General features: G+C 41.3%; 1 protein-coding gene across 2 annotated transcripts in view; it reads left to right on the top strand.

Annotated features, from left to right (window-relative positions):
* LOC106881984 (serine/threonine-protein kinase 36) overlaps positions 1 to 23,707 on the top strand; it is a 177,170-nt gene that overhangs the window by 3,324 nt on the left and 150,139 nt on the right. Inside the window, exons 3-10 of one of the 2 annotated variants that reach the window (XM_089347358.1) lie at positions 3,545 to 3,642; positions 8,154 to 8,294; positions 10,797 to 10,874; positions 14,321 to 14,500; positions 16,956 to 17,023; positions 19,045 to 19,271; positions 19,671 to 19,831; positions 20,220 to 20,306. In XM_089347358.1, coding sequence (XP_089203484.1) covers positions 3,559 to 3,642; positions 8,154 to 8,294; positions 10,797 to 10,874; positions 14,321 to 14,500; positions 16,956 to 17,023; positions 19,045 to 19,271; positions 19,671 to 19,831; positions 20,220 to 20,306 — 1,026 coding nt within the window. In that variant the 5' untranslated portion in view covers positions 3,545 to 3,558. The remainder of the gene's footprint in view (positions 1 to 3,544; positions 3,643 to 8,153; positions 8,295 to 10,796; positions 10,875 to 14,320; positions 14,501 to 16,955; positions 17,024 to 19,044; positions 19,272 to 19,670; positions 19,832 to 20,219; positions 20,307 to 23,707) is intronic. The other variant, XM_089347369.1, reaches the window with a different exon arrangement.

The raw sequence follows: 23,707 nt of genomic DNA, 5'->3' as shown, positions 1-23,707 counted from the left end.
GGCAGGACGCATCGTTAAAACAGCTCTTCCCATGGACCGCAAATTAAATTTGTATACACAAATTAAATCTTGCCATGGAGGAATGTAGTGGCGGACAAAAAACAAGACAGGAAAACAAACAGAAAAGGCTTTACGGCCAGACGAGAAAAATTATTGACCGGAGGCATAATGAAATGGGTGTGGCTGTCTGGTGAAGAAGTTTGTTTCCTAACCTCACCTAATTTCACATTCAGTCCCACTTGGAAAAGTGTCTTCTCCTGTAGCTCCCTGCTGGCCAGTTCTGTATCAAGCCATCCAACCCATGCCTGCATGGAATGCGGACGTTGAACAACGATGATGATTCTCTTTTTTGTTTCGTTTTCACTTTGCAACTTCTTCAATTTTGTTCTAATTGATTTCAAATTTGGTGTATTGATGTAGTTTTGTATGCTAATTACTGAAATGCTTCCAAATCCCTGATCAAACTTTAAACCTCTTTTTAAAAGCATTTTTCTGAAACAGACTGAGACTTAGCATGAAAAATTACCTCAACACACCGAATTTGAAAATTTTCACTTCCTTTTAAAATTTCAAAAAATGAAGGCAAGCAAAAATGAGGTCTATGAGTTGTGGACTGGATGTTAGCACAGTTTTGAGAGTGGGTTGCAGTGTGGCATTTAGTGGTATTATTTTTTTTGTGTTGAGGACTGCATAGAACAGGATAGGCAAGATGTTGGTCAAAAGTCCTCAATTGTAACTTTCCAACCATCAAAATGGTTACCCCCACATAAAGACTCATCGTTATGTTCAAACGCCACTCAGTGATAACTAGTGACCGGCACAACTTGTAAGACATGTTTGTTACTACAGTTCTATATTTAAGAGATGAGGAATTATTTACATTTGACGGATATTTGTCCTCATCTTGTTTGTTGTTAACACAACGTTTCAGCTGATATACCTTCCAGCCTTCATCAGGTGTCTTGGGGAAATTCCGAACCTGGGTTCTCATTCCTAAGGTATTTTTCGATGATGTTATTATTATTATTATTATTCAGGTCACTGCCTGGAATCGAACTCGGAATCTTGAGGTTAATAGCCCACACTCTTAACCACTACACCATATGTCCGTGTAGTGTAGTGGGTGCTTTTTACGTGCCACCTGCACAGGAGTCAGTCCAATGTTTTGTTCACATGCCACAGTACAAGTGCCAGTAAGGCGATATATATATATATATATATATATATATAACAATTAGAAAATGGAGGATAATATGCTGAACCCAACTACTTGTCTGCAAGTAGTTGGGTTCAGCATATTATCCTCCATTTTCTAATTGTTACACAAATTTTGGGTAAAACCTCCACTTTTACCCGCTCCCATTGATTGCACCTAGTATAGCACTAGTGTAGCAATAATTGGGTACCCTCCCAGCAGTATACTGGATAGATACTATCTCTTAGTGGGTTGTACCCCCAACCCCTAACTCTCTCACGTTATATATATATATATATATATATATATATATATATAGAACTAAAGTCATAGTAAGTAGGAAGGCAGACAAATCACAAATCCCCTCAGGTAGATGACCCTGCTAAATCTGTAGAAAAGGTGTATGTGCAAGCTCCATAAAATGCAATCAGTGTAAGCTTTGGACACACAATAAGTGCAGCAACATCAAAGGATGGTTAACAGAGAAACTAACTTTTGTATGTGGAAGGTGCACAGGCATAATAAATGCTGAACATGTGTGGAAAATAGACTCCAACTTCCAGGAGGGTAAGCTAGAGGTTGTACATAGCTTCTGGTATCTAGGTGACCAGGTTAGTAGTGGAGGTAGTTGTTCTGAGAGTGTAGCTGTGAGAATGAGATTAGGGTGGGCAAAGTTCAGAGAGCTCCTACCCCTGCAGGCAACAAAAGGCCTCTCTCTCTCTCAGAGTGCAAGGCAGATTGTTTGAAGCCTGTGTGCGAACAGCTATGCTGCATGGCAGTGAAACATGGACTACAACAGCCAAGGACATGTGTAGGCTTGAGAGAAATGAAGCCAGTATGCTTCGCTGGATGTGCAATGTCAGTGTGCATGTTCAACAGAGTGTTAGCATCTTGAGAGAAAAGTTAAGTCATAAGAGACATCAGATGGAGCGTGCAAGAGAGACGACTGCACTGGTATGGTCATGTGATGCATATGGACGAGGTCAGCTGTGTAAAGAAGTGCCAATCTAACTGTGGAGGGAACCTGTGGTAGAGGTAGACCCAGGAAGAAATGAAATGAGGTGGTGAAGCATGATCTTTGAACTTTGGGCTTCACAGATGCAATGACTAGTGACTGAGACCTTTGGCGATGTGCTCTGCTTAAGAGGACCCATCAAGCCCAGTGCACCTGTACTGGTGGCACGTAAAAATAAATCAACCTTTGAACATTGGGCCTCACAAAGGCAAAGTGGCTGAGTACTTTTCAAGCATTGGGCCTCATGGAGTCAAAATGGCTGAGTTCCTTTCAAGTGTTGGGCCTCACGGAAGCAATGACCAAGACCTTTGGCATTATGTTGTGCTTGAGAAGAAGACCCATCAAGCTGAGCAAAATCCCTGTCATGGCAGATACCAGTGTCATGCAAATGGCACATAAAGGCACACATTACACTCTTGCAGTGGTTGGCGTTAGGAAGGGCATCCAGCCATAGAAACTTTGCCAAATCAGACTGGAGCCTAGCACAGCCTTCCAGCGTGCCAGCCCAGTCAACCTGTCCAACCCATACCAGCATGGACAATGGACGTTAAAGGATGAGGATATATGTATATGAAATTTTGAATTTAGTTCATGGACCCCCAGTACTACCTTTGTGGACCATGAAGGGTCCATGGACTATGAAGGGTCCGTGGACCATGAAGGGTCCGTGGACCACAGGTTGGAAACCACTGCTCTAGTCCATTGCTCTGAATCCTTTTTTCACTTGCAGTACACTTATATTCTTTTCAAAATTTGGTGGCACACCTGAACTATAGATATAACAAAAAATACAGGGTAAAAAATTATATTCGGGTTACTCTGTGGCACACCTGTGTGTCATGGCACACCAGTGTGTCATGGCACACCAGTGTGTCGTGGCACACCAGTGTGTCGTGGCACACCAGTTGCAGAGCATTGCTCTAGTCTATGACTTATATGCAAATAGAGTGAAGTTTATTTGCTGATGTGTGTGGCATAGCACATGTGAAAGGAATTTGGATTACAGACTTGTATTAATGATCAGTCATTTGGATTACAGACTTGTATTAATGATCAGTCATTTGGATTACAAACTTGTATTAATGATCAGTCATTTCAAACACAGCAGCTTTACAGTAGAGCTTCTTTTATGGTGAAAATACATGAAATTAAAAATTCACCAACTGATCTCAATGTATCCATTGGGATTAGGGATAACTTGTAAAGATTAGATACATAGACTCCTTGGTCAATAAACAGAGATACACATTTGAACATGTAATGTTCTTAACAAAACAGAAAACGATGTTCAGTGTTGTATTTATTCTCTTTCAAAATTTGGTTTAAATTTTCAGCTGTAATAACATCTATGGACAACTATCATATTTTGGGATTAATTGGTGAAGGGTCATATGGCAAAGTCTACCGTGGACAGCGTAAATTTACTGCCAATGTAAGTATGTTTTGCCCTTTATTTTTAATTTGTTTCATTCATTGGACTGTGGTCATGTTGGGGCTCTGTTTTAACCCTTTAGCACATTGATTCTATGGGCCCTTTTGGTTCCTGTTTTACTCTACTAGACCCCACATCTTCAAAAAAATCCTATTTTATGATTAATCATTATTAGGAATTGTATAATTAAAATATTTTGTTTGTAGAAATATAACCAATTTATACCAGTGTTGCCTTACTGGCACTTGTGCCGGTTGCACGTAAAAAAACATTCGAGCTAGGTCATTGCCAGTGCCGCCGGACTGCCTCCTGTGCAGGTGACACGTAAAAAACACCATTTGAGCATGGCCATTGCCAGTACCGCCTGACTGGCCCTCGTGCCAGTCGCGCGTAAAAGCACCCACTACACTCTCAGAGTGGTTGGCATTAGGAATGGCATCCAGCTGTAGAAACTCTCTCAGATCAGATTGGAGCCTGGTGCAGCCATCTGGTTCACCAGTCCTCAGTCAAATCCTTCCACCCTGGCTTCAAGACCACCAGTCCACACAGTTTCTATGTTTCCAATCAAATATAAGATCACAAAAGTACAGCTCCCAAAATTACTGCAGAGCTTAATGACCTCGAGAACCCAGTTTCTACAAAACCTGTTCACCGAGAGCTGCACAAAGTCGGATTTCACGGGAAGACTGCAATCAGAAAACCACTACTTTCAAAAACAAACATTGCAAAGCATTTAGAGTGGAGTAAAAACCTACAGAATTGGTCCCTAGAGCAGTGGAAGAATGTTATTTTCTCAGACGAGTCATCCTTTACCTTATTTCCGACCACCAGCCAAGTATGTGTGTGGAGACAGCCAAAAGAAGCATTTGACCCAGACTGCCTTCTTCCAACTGTTAAACATGGTGGGGGGCTATATTTTGGACATCTGCCGGCACAATTGGTTTCCCTTCATGGCAGAATTTATAAGTCAAGACTATTTAAGCATTGTATCTGATCAAATTCATCCTATAGTTGTGGAACTGTTTCCAGAGATAAACACAATCTTTCAGGATGATAATGCACCAATTCACACAGCTAAAGTTGTTACTGAATGGCACAAGGAACATTCTAGTGAAGTTGAACATCTTATCTGGCTACCACAGTCCCCAGATCTAAATATTATTGAACATTTATGGTGCGTTTTAGAAAAACAAGTAAGGAGCCGATTTCCTCCACCATCATCACTACAAGAACTGGAGACTGTTTTAGCTGAAGAATGGGCAAAAATTCCTTTGGAAACAATTCAAACTTGGTACAAGTCCATACCTTGTAGAATTCAAGCTGTAATTACTGCCAAAGGTGGTCCTATCCCATATTAAAATAAATTTGTTTAAAATTTGCTGGTGTTTCCATTATTTTGTCCAACCCTTGTAGTTCAACCTACACAAGTTAATGTTTGAGGAATTTTGAATGACATTTCTATAAAACTAGTTTTTAAACATTGAATGGTTATGGGGGCAAAGAGATCCATAGATAAAAAATGGTTGAGAACCCCATGCTATAGTAGATGACACTTGCTCAAGGTGCCACACAGAAGGGCTAAACCTGGAACTATGTGGCTGGGAAGCAAACTTCTTTCCACACAACCGTACCTGGAATTAGTATTCTTTTCTACTGTAGGCGAAGGCCTGAAATTTTGGGGGAGGGAGCCAGTCGATTAGATTGACCCCAGTACACAACTGGTACTTAATTTATTGACCCCAAAAGGACGAAAGGCAAAGTCGACCTCAGTGGAATTTGAACTCAGAACCTAAAGACAGACAAAATTCTGCTAAGCATTTCGCCTGGCTTGCTAACGTTTCTGCCAGCTCTCCGCCTTGTACCTGTAATTAATATTAAATGTTCTGTTATACAACCAAAGATTGAATTCAGAATTTTTTTATTTTTTAAATATATTTTCTTACTGGTTTCAGTCATTTGGTTGTGGCAAAGCTGGAGCAATTCCATGAGCCATCTTTATTAATCATAATGATAGGTTCTAGCACAGTTATTTGAAACTATATAAAAGCAGAGTTTTGCAGAGACCTACTAATGGGATTTATTGATTGTGACATGCGGCTTCTTTGATGTTAGAAAGCTTTCAACAGAACTATCACTGTGATTTATCTGTGTGTGCGCATACAAGGCAATGTATATGTGAGTGTGAGTTACAGGTAATATGCACACACACACACACGCACACACACACACACACATGTATATATATTATTTCAGTAAGGCATGGCAATAGTAATACCCTGGTGCTGGAATTCAGTATCCGTTCCCTTCAGAATGAAGCATCAGTCAAAGACAGAAGAGTGATAAGAAATTAAAAGGACTCAGGAATAAACTAGTATGTTTTGAGCTTCATTAGCTAACAGCCGTTTCTGCTATTCACTCGTAGTTGAGTGCTTGAGTATCGCCCTATAGCTTCATTGGAGCTTAAGCTAATGAAGTTCACAACATAATTGTTTAATCTTTTGTCATTCTAACTTCTCGTGTGTGTGTGTGATTAAAATGTGCTCCCACCATTTTCATCTGGCATTTACTCATAAGACACTGGTCAGAGCTATAGTAGAAACACTTACCTGGGGCTGCTATAGTAGAAACACTTACTGGGGCTGCTATAGAAGACACATGCTCAAGGCACTTACACAGTGGGACTGAACCTGAGACCACATGGTTGCAAACCAAGCTTCTTAACCACATAGCCATCTGTGTGTATATATATGTGGTATATATACAGATGGACAATAATGTTATCTATCTATCTATCTATCTATATATATCTATATATATATATATATATATATATATATTTACTTGTTTGTCATTAGACTGTGGCCATACTGGGGCACTGCCTTGAAGAATTTTAGTTGAACAAATCAACCCCAGTACTTATTAAGCTTGGTGTTTATTCTATCGGTCTCTTTTGCCAAACCACTAACTTACGGGACGTAAACACACCAACACCTGTTGTCAGGCAGTGGTGGGACACACACAAATAAGCTTCTTTCAGTTTCTGTCTACCAAATCCACTCACAAGGTTTTAATCGGCTCAATGCTATAGTAGAAGACATTTGCCCAAGGTGTCATGCAGTGGGACTGAACCCAAAACCAGGTGGTCAGGAAGCAGATTTCTTACATACAGCCATGCTTCATCATTATCATCATCATCATTTAATGTGTTTTCATGCTGGCATTGGTTGGACAGTTTGACTGGGGACTGGCAAGCCAGGAGGCTGCACCAGGCTCCAATCTGATCTGGCAAGGTTTCTACAGCTGGATGCCCTTCTCAATGCCATCCATTCCAAAAGAGTGTAGTGGGTGCTTTTTACGTGCCACCGGCACGGGAGTCAGTTTCAGTTTTGTGAGTGTAGCAAGAAAGGAGGTGACTTGTTGTGCCTGGTGCTGCAACTAATGTATGGCAGAGGATCAGGAATGATGTCTTGCTGTAGAGGAGATACTCAGCCATCCTGCATATAAAAGTGGGTGAAAACGACTGGAAAAAGTGATACAGACACTGGGTGTCAAGATAGAATAAGGAGGTAAGTATATGAGAAAATAGAGGTTTGGTAATGGTGGATGGGTGGGTAGGTTCTTAAGAGGATGAGAAGGGAGTGACAAAGATGAGGATAGAGGTAAGGGTAGTGAATGGTGAGGAAGAGTGATGTGGTTGATGGTAAATAGTTTGATGGGGAAGGTGAAAGAAATAGGAGGGTCTTGGGAAAGAGGAAGTGGTAAGTAGCAGCACAGAAAGGGTGGGGAGCAGCCATATAATACAACTGTAGATAGATGAGAAGTAGGGAGAGGATATGTGGGGTGGGGGCTGTGACAGAGAGGTATATAATGACAGAGATGGTGGTCAGAAGTATGTAGGGGTGGATATAATGCATGCAGACAAAGGGCGGGGGTGGGGAAACTGTCAATGACATATGTATAGGCGGAGGAGTGGCTGTGTGGTAAGTAGCTTGCTTATGAACCACATGGTTCTGGGTTCAGTCCCACTGCATGGCACCTTGGGCAAGTGTCTTCTACTATAGCCTCGGGCCGACCAAAGTTTTGTGAGTGGATTTGGTGGACGGAAACTGAAAGAAGCCCGTCGTATATATGTATATATATATGTGTGTGTATGTTTGTGTGTCTGTGTTTGTCCCCCCAACATCGCTTGACAACCGTTGCTGGTGTGTTTACATCTCCGTAACTTAGCGGTTCGGCAAAAGCGACCAATAGAATAGTACTAGGCTTACAAAGAATAAGTCCTGGAGTCAATTTGCTCGACTAAAGGCAGTGCTCCAGCATGGCCACAATCAAATGACTGAAACAAGTAAAAGAGATATATCATAAATATAGAGAATATGAGTATTCAAATATATGCATATATACACCTTTCTTGATATTGTTTAAGAGTAAATGTAAATTCTATTGACTTTGGCTCTAGAACTTTTGTTTATTAATCAGGTATTTTATTCTCCAAATGTTCAATTTGTTAGGTTGTGGCACTGAAGTTTATTACAAAACTTGGCAAATCCGAGCGGGAGCTACGAGTGCTTTCCCAAGAAATAGAGATAATGAGGGGCTTGCAACATGAAAACATTGTACAACTCTTGGACAGCTTTGAGACAGAAGAAGAGGTCAGTATATCATGACAGACACCTTTGTAGGGTTATTTTCACATTATATTATTCTTTTGATCTGTTTCTTTGAAGTATTAATTAAATAAGAACAATGTAGCTACCTTTGTATTGTTGTAAAGCCTATGGTCAACATTGAATGAACAGATGTTTCAAAAGCTTTGACCAAAAACATCCTAGCTGTGACCATTTCGTCTTTTTAACGGTGATAGAATATCTGTGTCCTTCTTTGTTGAAAACAATGAGGTGTGATTTCAGAAAGATTCAGCTGTTATGTTTAACAGGACAAATGACCCAATCATAGATTTTTCTCTCACTGGCTCATGGCTACTTCATTATTTTTTTGATAATAATGTTACCAAAATGTTCAAATTAAAATCTCGTGATTGTTTTTATATCTTAAAGCACAGTTGATAATCAATACAAAATATGCACCAAGTTACTTTCATGTTCAGCTTATTTTCCTATAATTCAAACATCAATATGATTTTATAAATTCAATATATAAAATTAATAGGTGTTAAAAAAATTTCTCGAAGGCTTTACACTTTAAAATGAAACTTTCCAAAATGTCAAAAATAACAAACTAAAATAAATTAACTACTGGTGGTGCACCAGCATGACCGCAGCCACTTGGCTGAAACACATAAATAAATAAATATTAATTGGAAAGAACATTATCATATAATAGGTAAGATAACAGGTATATACTACTTGGAGGCGCAATGGCCCTGTGGTTAGGGCAGCGAACTCAGTTTCAATTCCTAGGCCGGGTGTTGTAAGTGTTTATTGATTGAAAACACCTAAAGCTCCACGAGGCTCCAGCAGGGGGTGGTGGTGAACCCTGCTGTATTCTTTCACCACAACTTTCTTTCTTTCTTCTTGTTTCTGTTGTACCTGTTTTTCAAAGGGCCAGCCTTGTCCCACTCTGTGTCATGCTGAGTCTCCCTGAGAACTACATTAAGGGTACACGTGTCTGTGGAGTGCTCAGCCACTTGCATGTTAATTTCATGAGCAGGCTGTTCTGTTGATCGTACGGCCACCTCCGATCGAGAGAGGAGCGGCCCGTTTCGCCCGTTCCGAATTCGAGAGTAGATCAAGGCCGAAGGAGTGCCACTGTTATATAGCATAATAAAGGTAGCAAAATAGTTGCTATGTACCACAAGAAGGTGGTATAAAATGACTAAAGTGATGATTAGCCACACTTATAGACTTACTTTTACCTGTTTCAGTCATTTGACTGCGGCCATGCTGGAGCACCGCCTTTAGTCAAGCAAATCAACCCCAGGACTTATTCTTTGGAAGCCTAGTACTTATTCTATCGGTCTCTTTTGCCGAACTGCTAAGTTATGGGGACGTAAACACACCACCATCAGTTGTCAAGCGATGATAGGGGGGAAAACATATACACACACATACATACATATATATATATATATATATATATATATATATATATATACGACGGGCTTCTTTCAGTTTCCATCTACCAAATCCACTCACAAGGCTTTGGTCGGCCCGAGGCTATAGTAGAAGACACTTGCCCAAGGTGCCATGCAGTGGGAATAAACCCGGAACCATGTGGTTCATAAGCAAGCTACTTACCACACAGCCACTCCTTCAGATGTACAAGTACAATATCATCATCATTTAGCATCTGTTGTTCATAGTGACATGGGTTGGATGGTTTGACCAGGGCTGACAAGCTGGAATGCTACACCAAACCCCAGTCCGATTTGGCTTGGTTTCTACAGCTGGATGCCCTTCCTAATGGGCATAGACAAAGTTGTATGAATTGAGCATATTTTTTTTTTCATTGACATAAGGGGCCAGGCAAAGCAAGTTCATTGAGGAGCCAATGATGAACTCCTTTCTCAACAAGGGCATCATCTACATCCGTTGGTTCCCTCAGGCCAGACGGTCAACAAAGTTTTGTACAACTTTGAAATTAAAAAACATCTCCTGAAAAATTCTCAAAAATGTACCTTGTATATTTGTGTGTGTGTGTATATATATATATATATATATATATATATATATATATATCATCATTTGATGTCCGCTTTCCATGCTAGCATGGGTTGGGCGATTTGACTGGGGACTGGCAAAGCGGATGGTTACACCAGACTCCAATCTGATTTGGCAGAGTTTCTACAGCTGGATGCCCTTCCTAACGCCAACCACTCCGAGAGTGTAGTGGGTGCTTTTTACATGCCACCGGCATGAGGGCCAGTCCAGCGGTACTGGGAGGTTTTAAAGGATGCAATGTCTTGGCAACTAACAACTGATGCAGGTAATTTGTTTCATGCTTCAGCAACTCTGAGCGTGAAAAAATGTTTCCAAAAGTCATGGGAGCTGCGTTGTTTTCTGACTTTGTACCTCATATATATAGATATGTGTTTATTGACTTACATATATCTACACATATGTTTGTGTGTTAATTGTAAAATCTGTTGTAATGAGACAGACATGGTTTAAGCATTAGTTTTCTTCTGTTTACAGTTTGTTGTTGTAATGGACTACGCTGATGGAGAACTTTACCAAATCCTTGAAGACGATGGATCTTTGCCAGAAGATCAGGTAAGAAAACACTTTCCAGCTATTCTTGTGTGGTTAAGAAGCTCACTTTGCAGCAGGGTGGCTTTAGGTTCAATTCCACTGCATGTCATCTCGGGCAAGTGTTTTCTATTATAGCTCGAGTTTGACCAAAGTCTTGTGAGCGAATTTGCCAGACGGAAACTGAAAGAAGCTTGTCATATGTACGTATACTGCTGGTGGCATCAGAAATGCATCCAGTACTCTCTGTAGTAAAGTGGTTGGTGTTAGGAAGAAGAGTATACTGCTGCAGAAACTGTGCCAGAGCAGACAATTGGAGTACAATTGGAGTACAATGCAGTCCTTGGACCCACCAGGTCTTTTCAAACTGTCCAACTCGTGTCAGCATGGAGCACAGAGGTTAAATGAAGATGGTGGTGATGATGATGTATGTGTGAGTTTTTGTGTGTGTCCCTGCCACTTCTTGACAACTGGTATTGGTTTGTTTACATCCATGTGCCTCAGTAGTTCAGCAAAAAGACCAATAGAATAAATACCAGACTTTTTTTTTTTTTTTTTTTAAAGGAATACTGGTATTGACTTGTTAGACTAAATCTTTGGGGCAGTGCTCCAGTATGGTCGTTGTCCATTGACTGAAACAAGTAAAAGATAAGTTATTGGAACTAAATTTGTTATTTGCATGGCTTGGCTCCTGTACCGGCGACATGTAAAAAGCACCATTCAAGCGTGGTTGTTGCCAGTGCCCCTGGACTGGCTCCTGTCCTGGTGGCATGTAAAAAGCACCATCCAAGCATGGCCGATGCAAGTGCTGCCTGACTGGCCCTCATGCTGGTGGCATGTAAAAAGCACCCACTACACTCTCAGAGTGGTTGGCATTAGGAAGGGCACCCAGCTGTAGAAACATTGCCAGATCAGACTGGAGCCTGGTGCAGCCTCCTGGCTTGCCAGTCCCCAGTCAAACTGTCCAACCCATGCCAGCATGGAAAACGGACGTTAAACGATGATGATGATGATGAATCTTATGGAGGGACCTAAAATTCGGTCAAACTTAATTTAAACTTCAGGATTAATCTAAGCAAGACTATTCACACACCTGCGAATGCTCCAATGTCCTTTGTTGTAGTGATTGTAGCTGTTGTTGTTTCGCCGCAGGTTAACCTCGATCAAACAGATCTATGAACAAAGGCACTCCAGCTGTGGCCATCTGTCCAAGGTTCAGTGCACCTAAAAATATTATCCAAATGATTCTTTTCTTAGACACAAAGGTGCAATTTGCATGCTGGAGCACTGCCTTTAGTCGAGCAAATCAACCCCAGGACTTATTATTTGTAAGCCTAGTACTTATTCTGTCGGTCTCTTTTGCCAAACCACTAAGTTATGGGGACGTAAACATACCAACATCAGTTGTCAAGTGATGGAGTGAGGACAAACACAGACATGCAAACACACACGCACACACACACACGATGGGTTTCTTTCAGTTTCTGTCTACCAAATCCACTCACAAGGCTTTGGTCAGACTGAGGGCCACAGCAGAAGACACTTGCCCAATGTGCCACACAGTGGGACTGAACCCAGAACTGTGTGGCTGGGAAGTAAGCTCCTTACCACACAGCCAGTGAATGCTGAAGGATTTTTCAACTCCTTCTTTGTTCTATTTCACAAGGTTATCTAGTTGCAGGCATAGCTGTGTGGGTTCAGTCCTGCTGCACAGCACCTAGGGCCAATGTCTTCTACTAATGACCTGAGCCTGCCAAAACTTTGCGAGTGGATTTGGCGGAGGGAAACTGAAAAGAAGCCCACTGTGTATGCATATGTATGTACTTTTGCATTTGTGTGTATCTTTGTCTAGACGTCACACGATGGCTGTAAACAAGCGTCACTGTCATACGAGTGAGGTTGTTTGTTTCTAGTTTTCCTTGAAAAATGTCTAGCTTTGGGGAAAGTATTACTTTGCTTGGAAACAGTTGAGGGTAGGGGACAAGAAAGGGCTCCCAGTCATGGTAAAAATCTGTCTCAACAAATTCTGTTTGAGTCATGCAAGCATAGAAAAGTGAATGTTAGAAGATGATGATGATGATGATGATGAGCTAATGTTTCCTATGTGTTAAATAGGTTTACCAATTTTGATTTTTTTCCTTTCATCAGATGTACCCGGTGCAAGCTATGGACACATAAGAGGTGCAGCAATATCAAAGGCAGGTTAACTAGCAAGTTAGTTTTTGTATGTGGCAGATGTTCAGGTGCAATAAAGACTGTAAACAAACAGGAAACAACTTCTATCTCATTCCAGGGTGAAAAACTAGAGGTAGTCGATAGCTTCCGCTATCTGGGCGACCAAGTTAGTAGTGGGGGTGGGTGCGCTGAAAGTGTAACTGCTAGAATAAGAATAGCCTGGGCAAAGTTTAGAGAGCCCTTACCTCTGCTGGCGACAAAGGGACTCTCACTCAGGGTAAAAGGCACACTGTATGACGCATGCGTACGAACAGCCATGCTACATGGCAGTGAAACATGGGCTGTGACTGCTAAGGACATGCGTAAGCTCGCAAGGTATGAAGCCAGTATGCTCCGCTGGATGTGTAATGTAAATGTGCATACCCGTCAGAGTGTAAGTATCTTGAGAGAAAAGCTGAACATAAGAAGCGTCAGTAGTGGTGTGCAAGAGAGACGATTGCGCTGGTATGGACATGTGGTGAGAATGGATGAGGATAGCTGCGTGAAAAAGTGCCACACCCTAACAGTTGAGGGAACCTGTGGAAGAGGTAGGCCCAGGAAGACCTGGGCTGAGGTGGTGAGGCAAGACCTTCGAACATTGGGCCTCACTGAGGCGATGACTACTGACCGAGACCTTTGGAAATGTGCTGTGCATGAGAAGACCCGGCAAGCCAAGTGAGATCATTGCCAGTGCCCCTGGACAGGCTCTTGTGCGGGTGGTACATAAGATGCACCATTTTGAGCATGGCCGTTGCCAGTACCGCCTGACTGGCCTTCGTAGGATTTTCGAGCGAGATCGTTGCCAGTGCCCCTGGACTGGCTCTTGTGCGGGTGGCACATAAAAGACACCATTTTGAGCTTGGCCGTTGCCAGTACCGCGTTACTGGCCTTCGTGCGGGTGACACGTAAAAGCACCCACTACACTCTCTGAGTGGTTGGCGTTAGGAAGGGCATCCAGCTGTAGAAACTCTGCCAAATTAGATTGGAGCCTGGTGTTGCCATCTGGTTCACCAGTCCTCAGTCAAATTGTCCAACCCATGCTAGCATGGAAAGCGGACGTTAAACAATGATGATGATGATGATGATTAATTATTGGAGTATGTGTTTCTTTATTTTTTTTGCGGCTGATTTCTCATTTAAACCTGCTTCACAGGTGTTATACCCTAATCAGTATATTCACTGAAATAAACTGATGTTTCTTCTCTAAATTCCCATTTCTCTCTCTTACTTTCATTTCACTCTTGTTCCCTTTTCAGGTACAGCATATTGCCTGTCAGTTGGTGTCTGCTCTCTACTATCTTCATTCCCATCGAATCTTGCATCGTGACATGAAACCCCAAAACATTTTATTGGCCAAAGGAGAAACGATAAAACTTTGCGATTTTGGATTTGCACGAGCGATGGGTTTTAACACGCTGGTTCTTACATCTGTAAAGGTATTGCTTAATATTATTCCCTGACTATTAATTACATGATAAATTTTAATTGAATCATTATATATATATGTTTATTTGCTCTATGTTAAAAGTAATTTTCCCTGATATAACATTTGGAAGTGAGGAGACTGAATAAAATTAAGGCCTTATGTAAACTATTGTTATTTTATTTCGATCCGGAGGTGCTTCGCTAATTAATCTGTTGTTATTGGTGCTATTACTTTACACCCATAGCTTTGCAGGTATAGAAAACAAAAGTTATTGGTAAAATTATACCATGTGTGTGCACATGTGCGTACGTGTCATCACCATCATTTAACATCTTATTTCTTTAGTGCCCACAAGGGGCTAAACATAGAGGGGACAAACAAGGGCAAACAAAGGGATTAAGTCGATTACATCGAACCCAGTGAGTAACTGGTACTTATTTCATCGATCCTGAAAGGATGAAAGGCAAAGTCGACCTCGGGGGAATTTGAACTCAGAACGTAAAGACGGACGAAATACTGCTGAGCATTTCGCCCGGCCCCCTAACGATTCAGCCAGCTGGCCGCCATCATTTAACGTCTGTTGTCCATGCTGGCATGGGTTGGATGGTTTGACCAGAGCTAGCAAGCTGGGGAGCTGCACCAAATTCCAGAGTGTTTTACACCACCAAAAGGACCGGTCTTAACACTTCTGCTGCAGAGTACAGGTCTTGAGCACAGCAAGGCACCAGGCTCCTTGGTCCTTTGTCATTTTGCCTGAAAGGTTCAACATCCTGAGGCTGTTCTTCAGTATGCTGATACCATAATCTGCTCTGTGCAAAAAACGCCCAGTCCACTCTATAATGTGGTTGGCATTAGGAAGGGCATCCAGCTGTAATAAAGCCTGCCAAAACAGCCAGTAGAGCTTGGCACAATCCTCTGGTTTACCAGTTCTTGTCAGACTATGTGTATGGGTGCAGACATGGCAGTGTGGCTTAGAAGCTCGTGGTTTCAGGTTCAGTCCCACAGCATGACATCTTGGGCAAATGTCTTCTACGATAGCCCTGGCCCAACCAATGCCTTGTAAGTGAATTTGGTAGATGGAAACTGTATGGAAACCTGTCATGTGTATTTATGTTTATCCCCACCATCACTTGATAAACACAACCACACGTGTTGGGTTGTTTACGCATCCATGCCGTAGTGGTTCAATAAGAAGAGACTGATAAAATAAGAACCAGACTTAAAAAGTAAGGACTGGGGGTCAATCTGTTCATCTCAAGTGGTTCCCAACCATTTTTTTTCCTACGAACACTTTTGATTCTTGTTTTACTCCCTGGACTTCCATAACCATCCAAAGTATATATTAAAAAAAATCATACTGTAATTTTTATAATCAAATATTAAATCACTGTCATGGCTGGTGCTAGTGTCATGTAACTGGCACTTGTGCTGGTGGCACGTAAAAAGCACCTTTTGAGCGTTGAGCCACATGGAGGCAAAGTGGTTGAGCTCCTTTCGAATGTTAGGTCTCACAGAGGCAATAACCCAGATATTTTATCTTGTTTAAAATCATCATCACCATTATTGTCAGTTTATTTTCCCACACTATAGTAGTCATGGCCAATGCTGGTGTCATGTCAGTTGCACCCATGTCGGTGGCATGTAAAAAGCACCCACTATATGCTTGGAGTGGTTGGCATTAGGAAGGGCATCCAGCCGTTGAAACCATGCCAAATCAGACTGAAACCTGGTGCTATGCTTATGCTATGCTTGAGAAGAAGACCCATCAAGCCAAGTAAAATTGCAGTTGTCGCAGATACCAGTGTCATGCAAATGGCACTTGTGCTGGTGGCACATAAAAGCACCTTTCGAGTGTTGGGCCTCACAGAGGCAAGGACCAAGACCATTTGGCATTATGCCATGCTTGAGAAGAAGACCCATCAAGCCAAGTAAAATCACAGTCGTGGCAGATACTGGTATCACACAAATGGCACCCATGCTGGTGGCACATAAAAGCACCCATTACACTCTCGGAGTGGTCGGCGTCAGGAAAGGCATCCAGCCATAGAAAACCATGCCAAAACAGACTGGTGTCTGGTGCAGCCTTGCAGCTTGCCAGCCCTGGTCAAACTGTCCAACCCATACCAGCATGGACAGTGGATGCTAAATGATGATGATGATGATGATGTATAAAAATATTTGTTTGTTTATGACAGATTAAATTTAACAACAAAATCTTATATGGACCCTCAGGGGCCATTCGGACTCTGGTTGAGAACCACAGATCTAAACTCTTCGAGACAGTGCCCCAGCCATGGCTGCAGTTCCTTGACTGGAACAAGTAGAAGATAATAGTAAGATCTGTCTGTGTGTCTGTGTATATATGAAAATATTCAAACATAAACCTATAGAAGCTGATATTCAATGACAAGTTCAGTAATTTTTTTCCTGTCACACTCAGTTTGTACATAATTATTTCTCTGTAGGGAACACCTCTTTATATGGCTCCTGAAATCGTTGAAGAACAGCCTTATGACCACAATGCAGATCTTTGGTAAGGAGATAATTTGTAAATAATATTGAATTTTAACTGAAAAGTCTCCTTCTTGTTTCTTTTTACATCCATTTTCTTCCATGATGGTGTGAACTAGGCAGAACTTGTTGAGGCAAATTTTCTGTGGCTAGATGCTCCTTTTACCTGTTTTCCAAATAAGTATTTTAGTCCACTGCCCCCTCCACCATCACACACAAACACACACACACTTGCACAAATGTGCGCTTGCACAAACGCACGCACACACAAAACAAAACAACGGTACTTTTTACTTACTAGAGAAGAGAATTTAAACAAACAGTTTTCCTTCGGGTAGTCTTAATGGAGCCATGTGGAAATGACTTTCGCGCAAACATAGACATGCACACATACACACACATATGCACTGATGCACATGCATGTACACATGTGCACACGCAACACATATACACACATGTGGACAGAGTAGGAGGAGCCCTTTATCTCTGATAGCAAATAAATCTTGTAATGCCTGTAACATGATAAAATGCAGCACTCAGGTGGGCTATGGGATGGGCATCCAGCTATAAAGTGATAACAAGAAGAGACAACAGCCAGCCTACTCTGCTGTCGTAAGCATCAGATTAAATACCAGCATCACTATCATCTTCATCATCACTATCATCTTCATTATCAGTATCATCATTATTATATTACTGGGACCATCATCATTGTCATCATCATCATCATCATCATTTAACGTCTGTTTTCCATGCTGGCTATGAGTTGGATGGTTTGACTGAAAATTGGTAAGCCAGGGAGCTGCACCAGATTCCGGTCTGATTTGGCATGGTTTCTATGACTGGATGCCCTTCCTAATGCCAACCACTCCAAGAATATAGTGGGTGCTTTTTACATGCCACCGACATGGGTGCAACTGACGTGACACCAGCATTGGCCATGACTACTACAGCGTGGGAAAATAAACTGAAGATGATGGTGATGATGATTTTAAACAAGACTATTGATAAATACTAGTACCCTTATTGGGTGGCATATAAAATCCCATTTTCTCCTCCTAAAATGTCTCAGAAAAAAAATTCACTCTGGGTCTTATATGTGAAGTTAAGTCGAAATCGAACTAAATTCGACGACTGGCATCCATGCCAATGTCTCCTTCATTGAACACTAAACTTGGCTTGCGAAGACCTGTTGGGGCAAGCGAAAGCAAAATGGTGATGGCACCTGTACCAGTGGAGCGCTAAGAGCACCGTTCGAGCATGATCGTTGCCAGGGCAGCTGTCTGGCTTCCACGCCAGTGACACATAAATAGCACCATTTGAGCGTAATCATTACCAGCGTTGCCTTCCTGGCACGTGAAAAGACATTCGAGCAAGGTCGTTGCCAGTGCTGCCATACTAGCCCCTGTGCAGGTGGCACATAAAATACCATTCTGAACGTGGCCGTTGCCAGTACCGCCTGACTGGCCTTTGTGCCGGTGGCACGTAAAAGCACCCACTACACACTCAGATTGGTTGGCGTTAGGAAGAACAACCAGCTGTGGAAACTCTGCCAGATCAGATTGGAGCCTGGTGCAGCCATGTGGTTCGCCAGTCCTCAGTCAAATCGTGCAACCCATGCTAGCATGGAAGGTGGACATTAAATGATGATGATGATGATGTCTCCCATAAGCTTTAATGCACTGAAAACTTACCTTGAATATCGACTGCTGAAATAAAGATGTCTAACATGTCCATGTATCTTATATGCCATCAAATGCTGTATATCTGCTTGACATCACATGGTGGTTGTAAAGAAACACCACTGTTCTACAAGCAATATTGAATTTCAATCTTCCATGAAAATATGTTGGCCATGGGTAAATATTACTTTACTGGGAAATAGATGATGGCTGGTGACAGGAAATGCATCCAGCTGGATAAAAACCTGCCTCATCAAATTCTGTCTGACTCACATAAGCATGGAAAAGTGTGTGATGACTGACTAAGTAAAAATATTTCTTGCCAAGTAGTTTCTTCATGACTTTTACATTTTCATTCCAGGGCTCTTGGCTGTATTTTATATGAATTATATACGGGGATGCCCCCGTTTTATACAAACAATATCTTCCAGCTGGCGAGTCTAATTGTTAAAGATCCTGTACCATGGCCAAAAGACATGAGTCCAATCTTTAAGGATTTTTTACAAGGCTTGCTTTCAAAAAATTGTCAAAATCGACTATCGTGGCCAGAATTACTCACTCATCCTTTTATTTCCAATGGAATTCATGGTAAATATGCTATTCTTCTTCTTCTTCTTCTTCTTCTTCTTCTTCTTCTTCTTCTTCTCCTCCTCCCCCCTCCTCCCCCCTTCTTCTTCTTCTTCTTCTTCTTCTTCTTCTTCTTCTTCTTCTTCTTCTTTCATGCCATTAAAATGACACTGGGGTAAAATATACAAAGCCCAATGTAACCATCATGACTACCTGTCCGATAAGGGTACACCATGTAATGAAGTGTTTTGCTCAAGAACACGATGCGTTGCCTGGCCCAGGGATTGAAGAAATCAGAATCTTACACTCATGAGTCCAACACCCTAACCGCTAAGCCATGCACCGCCACACAAAACCTAAATATTGTAAGAATATTTTAAATTTCTTCTGTTTTTTTTTATCGCCAAAATATGATTGAAGTCACCGAAGAAGACATGAAGCGCCCAAGCCCGTTCACTCAGCCACTTACTGCTTCAATGGTATTAAAAAAAGAGCAACAGATCAAAGAGCGGAGGCGGCCACCTGGGGTTCCAAAGATCTTGGCAAAAGCTCAAAGAAAGGCCAACGAAGAGAAACGGAAGGTGAATGCTTTTATTTTATCTTCTATCTGTTACTTGTTTCAGGCTACGGCCATGTGGATTTTAGTTGAACGAATCAAACCCCAGTATTTTTTTTTCTTGGTATTTATTCTGTCAGTCTCATTTTGCTGACCTGCTACGTTATGGAAATATAAACACACTAATGACAGTTGCCAAATGTAGGCAGGGGTCAAAGACAGGCATATACACACACACACACACACTAAAAAAGCACATACACTCACATGCACATGCAGAAACATACGCATAAAGAGAATTTGTTTTGTTAAATTAATAGCTTTTAGGCTCCAATTTTAAGCTGAATAACTTTTGTTTATTGTTAGTAAAGATTAATTATTGAAATAGAAGTTGTGTGATTGTCTACTTTCAGAAAGAAAATCTCATTAAGAATGTTAAAGAAGTGCAAAAGAATACAGATGAAGCAACAGTTGAGAAAACATCTGCCAAAGACAAAGACGTGAGTTAAACAATATTCTTAATTTATTCTTCATTGTTGAATATATTTGTCTCTTACTTAAGTCTTTAGCATTCTGATTGTTCTGTCAAATATAATGCTTATTTGTTCACAACTCATACCAGCATGGATAACGGATGTTAAATGATGTTGATGTTCTGAAGTAATCATGCATTATCTCATAGCTTTGGGAGTTGAATGACACGGTTGTTTATTTTCAGAATGACATTGTAGGGTAAGTGTATGAGGCCAGATCTAGACAGCTTGAATGTGAAACCTGTTGAATATTTATGCCAAATATGGCTGGTTTAAATGCTAAAGGGTTAAACGTATTTGTTGGCATCAACAAGGGAACCATGCCAAAACAGACAATGGAGCTTGGCAGCACAGTTCTCTGTCTTACCAGTTCCTGTCAAGATGTCCAATCCATACCAGCATGGAAAATGAATATTAAATGGTTATAGGTGGCAAACTGGCAGAAACGTTAGCATGCCGGGCAAAATGCTTAGCAGTATTTCGTCTGCTGTTACATTCTGAGTTCAAATTCCGCCGAGGTCGACTTTAGCTTTTATCCTTCTGGGGTCGATATAAACCTTCGACGTTCTACCCTCACCGGTGAACTTAGTTCGATGGAACATAAAAACAAGCGATGAATGTGGATGCGGGGAGAAAGCGACGGTGAGACACGGTCTGTCAAGCTGCAGACTAGCACTGAAAAGGTATGCATGGCGCCATAATCAAGTCCTTGGCGTCATAAGTGCAGCACTCAAGGAGAAGATCGAGGGATACAACAGAGGAGAGTACCCCAAAGTGGAAAAGCGCAGGAAAATATACTTCCAGAAGGAGGGGGAAAGGACATAAGATCAGGCCTCCAAATAAAATATATGAGATAGACGAAAGATGGAAGGGATACTGGGAGCTGGCCACGGATTTGGGAAGTCTAGCAATTTTTCCACTTATAAAAACAACAAAAAGACCAGACTTAGTCATATGGAACACAGAACAGAGAATAGGAATCTTGCTAGAGCTGACAGTACCATGGGAAGAAAACATCGACAATGCAGAGAAGCGAAAGGAGAAGAGATAAGAAAAACTAATCGAAGAGTGCAGAGAACAGGGATGGACTGTCGAGTACTACCATCTGGCAGTGGGGGCTAGAGGCTTCATTGAAAGAAAAATGACAACGCTATTCAAGAGAAGATTTGCATTTTCAAACTCGGAACTGAGAAAACTGATAAGGAGGATACAGGAGGCGGTCGAAAAAGCCAGCTTCTATATATGGCTGAAGCGGGAAGACTGAATATGGCTTGAAAGTCATAACAAGTCTAGGTGAGACAGGCTGACACTGAAGTGGCTTCGCGCCCTCCATTGTCAGTTAATGTTCAGACAGTGTCATGTGACAACTTGCTGGGGCTACTTGCTGGAGCCTGGCAGAGGGAAGTTTAGACAGTGTCACGTGACAACTTGCTAGTGCTGCCTACTGGACCCAAGCAGCGGGAAATTTAGACAGTGTCACGTGACAACTTGCTGGGGCAGCCTGCTGGAGCCTAGCAGCAGATATATAAAGGGGAACTTGACACGACGATCAGTCGGACGCTGACACTCGTTGATGCTGCATCGAAGAGGCCAGGGAATAGAAGAAAGAAGACATGCACCCAACACCGGAGCTGAAGACACCTCCAAAAGGGGGGGAGGCGCCACGTCAAAACGGTAGGGGAGTAGGGGCCGAAACCGGACGTGGATCCTCCTGATGATGTCTTGAGCTAACTGGATCCTATAAAGGAGCTGTTGTGGTAGCAGACCACGAAACATGGTTGAAATTCCTCCTTTGTCTGTCCTTGTTTGTCCCCTCTGTGTCTAGCCCCTTGTGGGCAGTAAAAGAAATAAGAAACGATATTTCTGAAATGTTTTAAGAAATCTAAGGGAAAGAACTCTCTGCGACTTTACATTATCGTCACTTATGTAAATATCAAAATACAAAAGAGTCAAAAAACAGTCTAAGGGAAACAACTCTCTCAAACTTAACTACACGTTGGTGGTTTGTGTGTCGATGAACTTCAGTCTCTAATGTTGTTTATTAAAGAACAAACAATCAAGAATTTTAATTAAAATCACATTTCGAAATTTTTTTATCAATGCCGAAAGGAATTTTTTTTTTTTCATTTACTCATTAAAAAAAAAAAATTAGTTTTTAACTATCTCTTAATAAAATAAACAATTACGGCATGAAAGAATATTAATTGTTCAAAAACAAAAACAAAAACTTCATTTAAACGTTTATTATTATTATTATTATTATTATTATTATAATAAATGTTTGAGTGAAGTTAACAGTTTTTATGTTCTTTGAATGGTTGATATGTGTATTCAATGCTGTTGTTTTAGTTTCAACACACGGCCTCAGATCAAAACCATCAGCCAGACAAGTACAAATCCAAAATTTCACCAAAATAATTCTAAGGGAAATTCTGATTTTTGTTTTTTTTTTTTTCGAAAAATTCCGTAATGCTTTTTGATTTTAAATGCTAGATAATCATTGGAAGTTTATAATTTCTGCACACAGAAATAAAATAGACAAACTGCAACTTTCTGTCTAAACGGATGTTTGATTTTTAATCTGTTTTATCCTAACGATATGGAATTTGCTTCCTCATCAAAATTTATTAGTTTTACTAATTTATTAATTTCTTACATAAATCGTCATCTGTGAATCTTACTAGAAGTATATACACTGTTAAGAGGCATAATGCTCTGGTTTTTGTATGAGATAAAATCTTTTAATATGTCTTGTGATAAAATCACTTTCTATATATTCTTTTCTACTCCAGGCACAAGGCCCGAAATTTTGGGGGAGGGGGCCAGTCGATTAGATTGACTCCAGTACGCAACTGGTACTTAATTTATCGACCCTGAAAGGATGAAAGGTAAAGTCGACCTCTGCGGAATTTGAACTCAGAATGTAAAGACGGAGGAAATACCGCTCAGCATTTCGCCCGGCGTGCTAACGTTTCTGCCAGCTCGCCACCTTTAAAAAGATAATCTTTTCTACTCTAGGCACAAGGCCTGAAATATTTTGGTGAGGGGGGGCCAGTTGATTAGATCGACGCCAATACGCAACTGGTACTTAATTTATTGACCCTGCAAAAATGAAAGGCAAAGCCAACCTTGGTGGAATTTGAACTCAGAGCGTAAAGACAGACGAAACACCGCTAACCATTTCACCCAGTGTGCTAATGTTTCTGCCAGGTCGCCGCCTTACAGGAACAATAATATTCTTTTCTACTCTAAGCATGAGGTCAGAAATTTTGGGGGAGGGATGGGCCAGTCGATTAGACTGAAGCCAGTACGCAACTGGTACTTAATTTATCGACCACTGAATGGATGAAAGGCATGGTCGACCTCGA

This window comes from Octopus bimaculoides, chromosome 1 (genome assembly GCF_046866305.1).
Source record: "Octopus bimaculoides isolate indiv1 chromosome 1, ASM4686630v1, whole genome shotgun sequence".
Classification (NCBI taxonomy): domain Eukaryota; kingdom Metazoa; phylum Mollusca; class Cephalopoda; order Octopoda; family Octopodidae; genus Octopus; species Octopus bimaculoides.
This window is presented reverse-complemented; position numbering and strand designations above follow the sequence as displayed.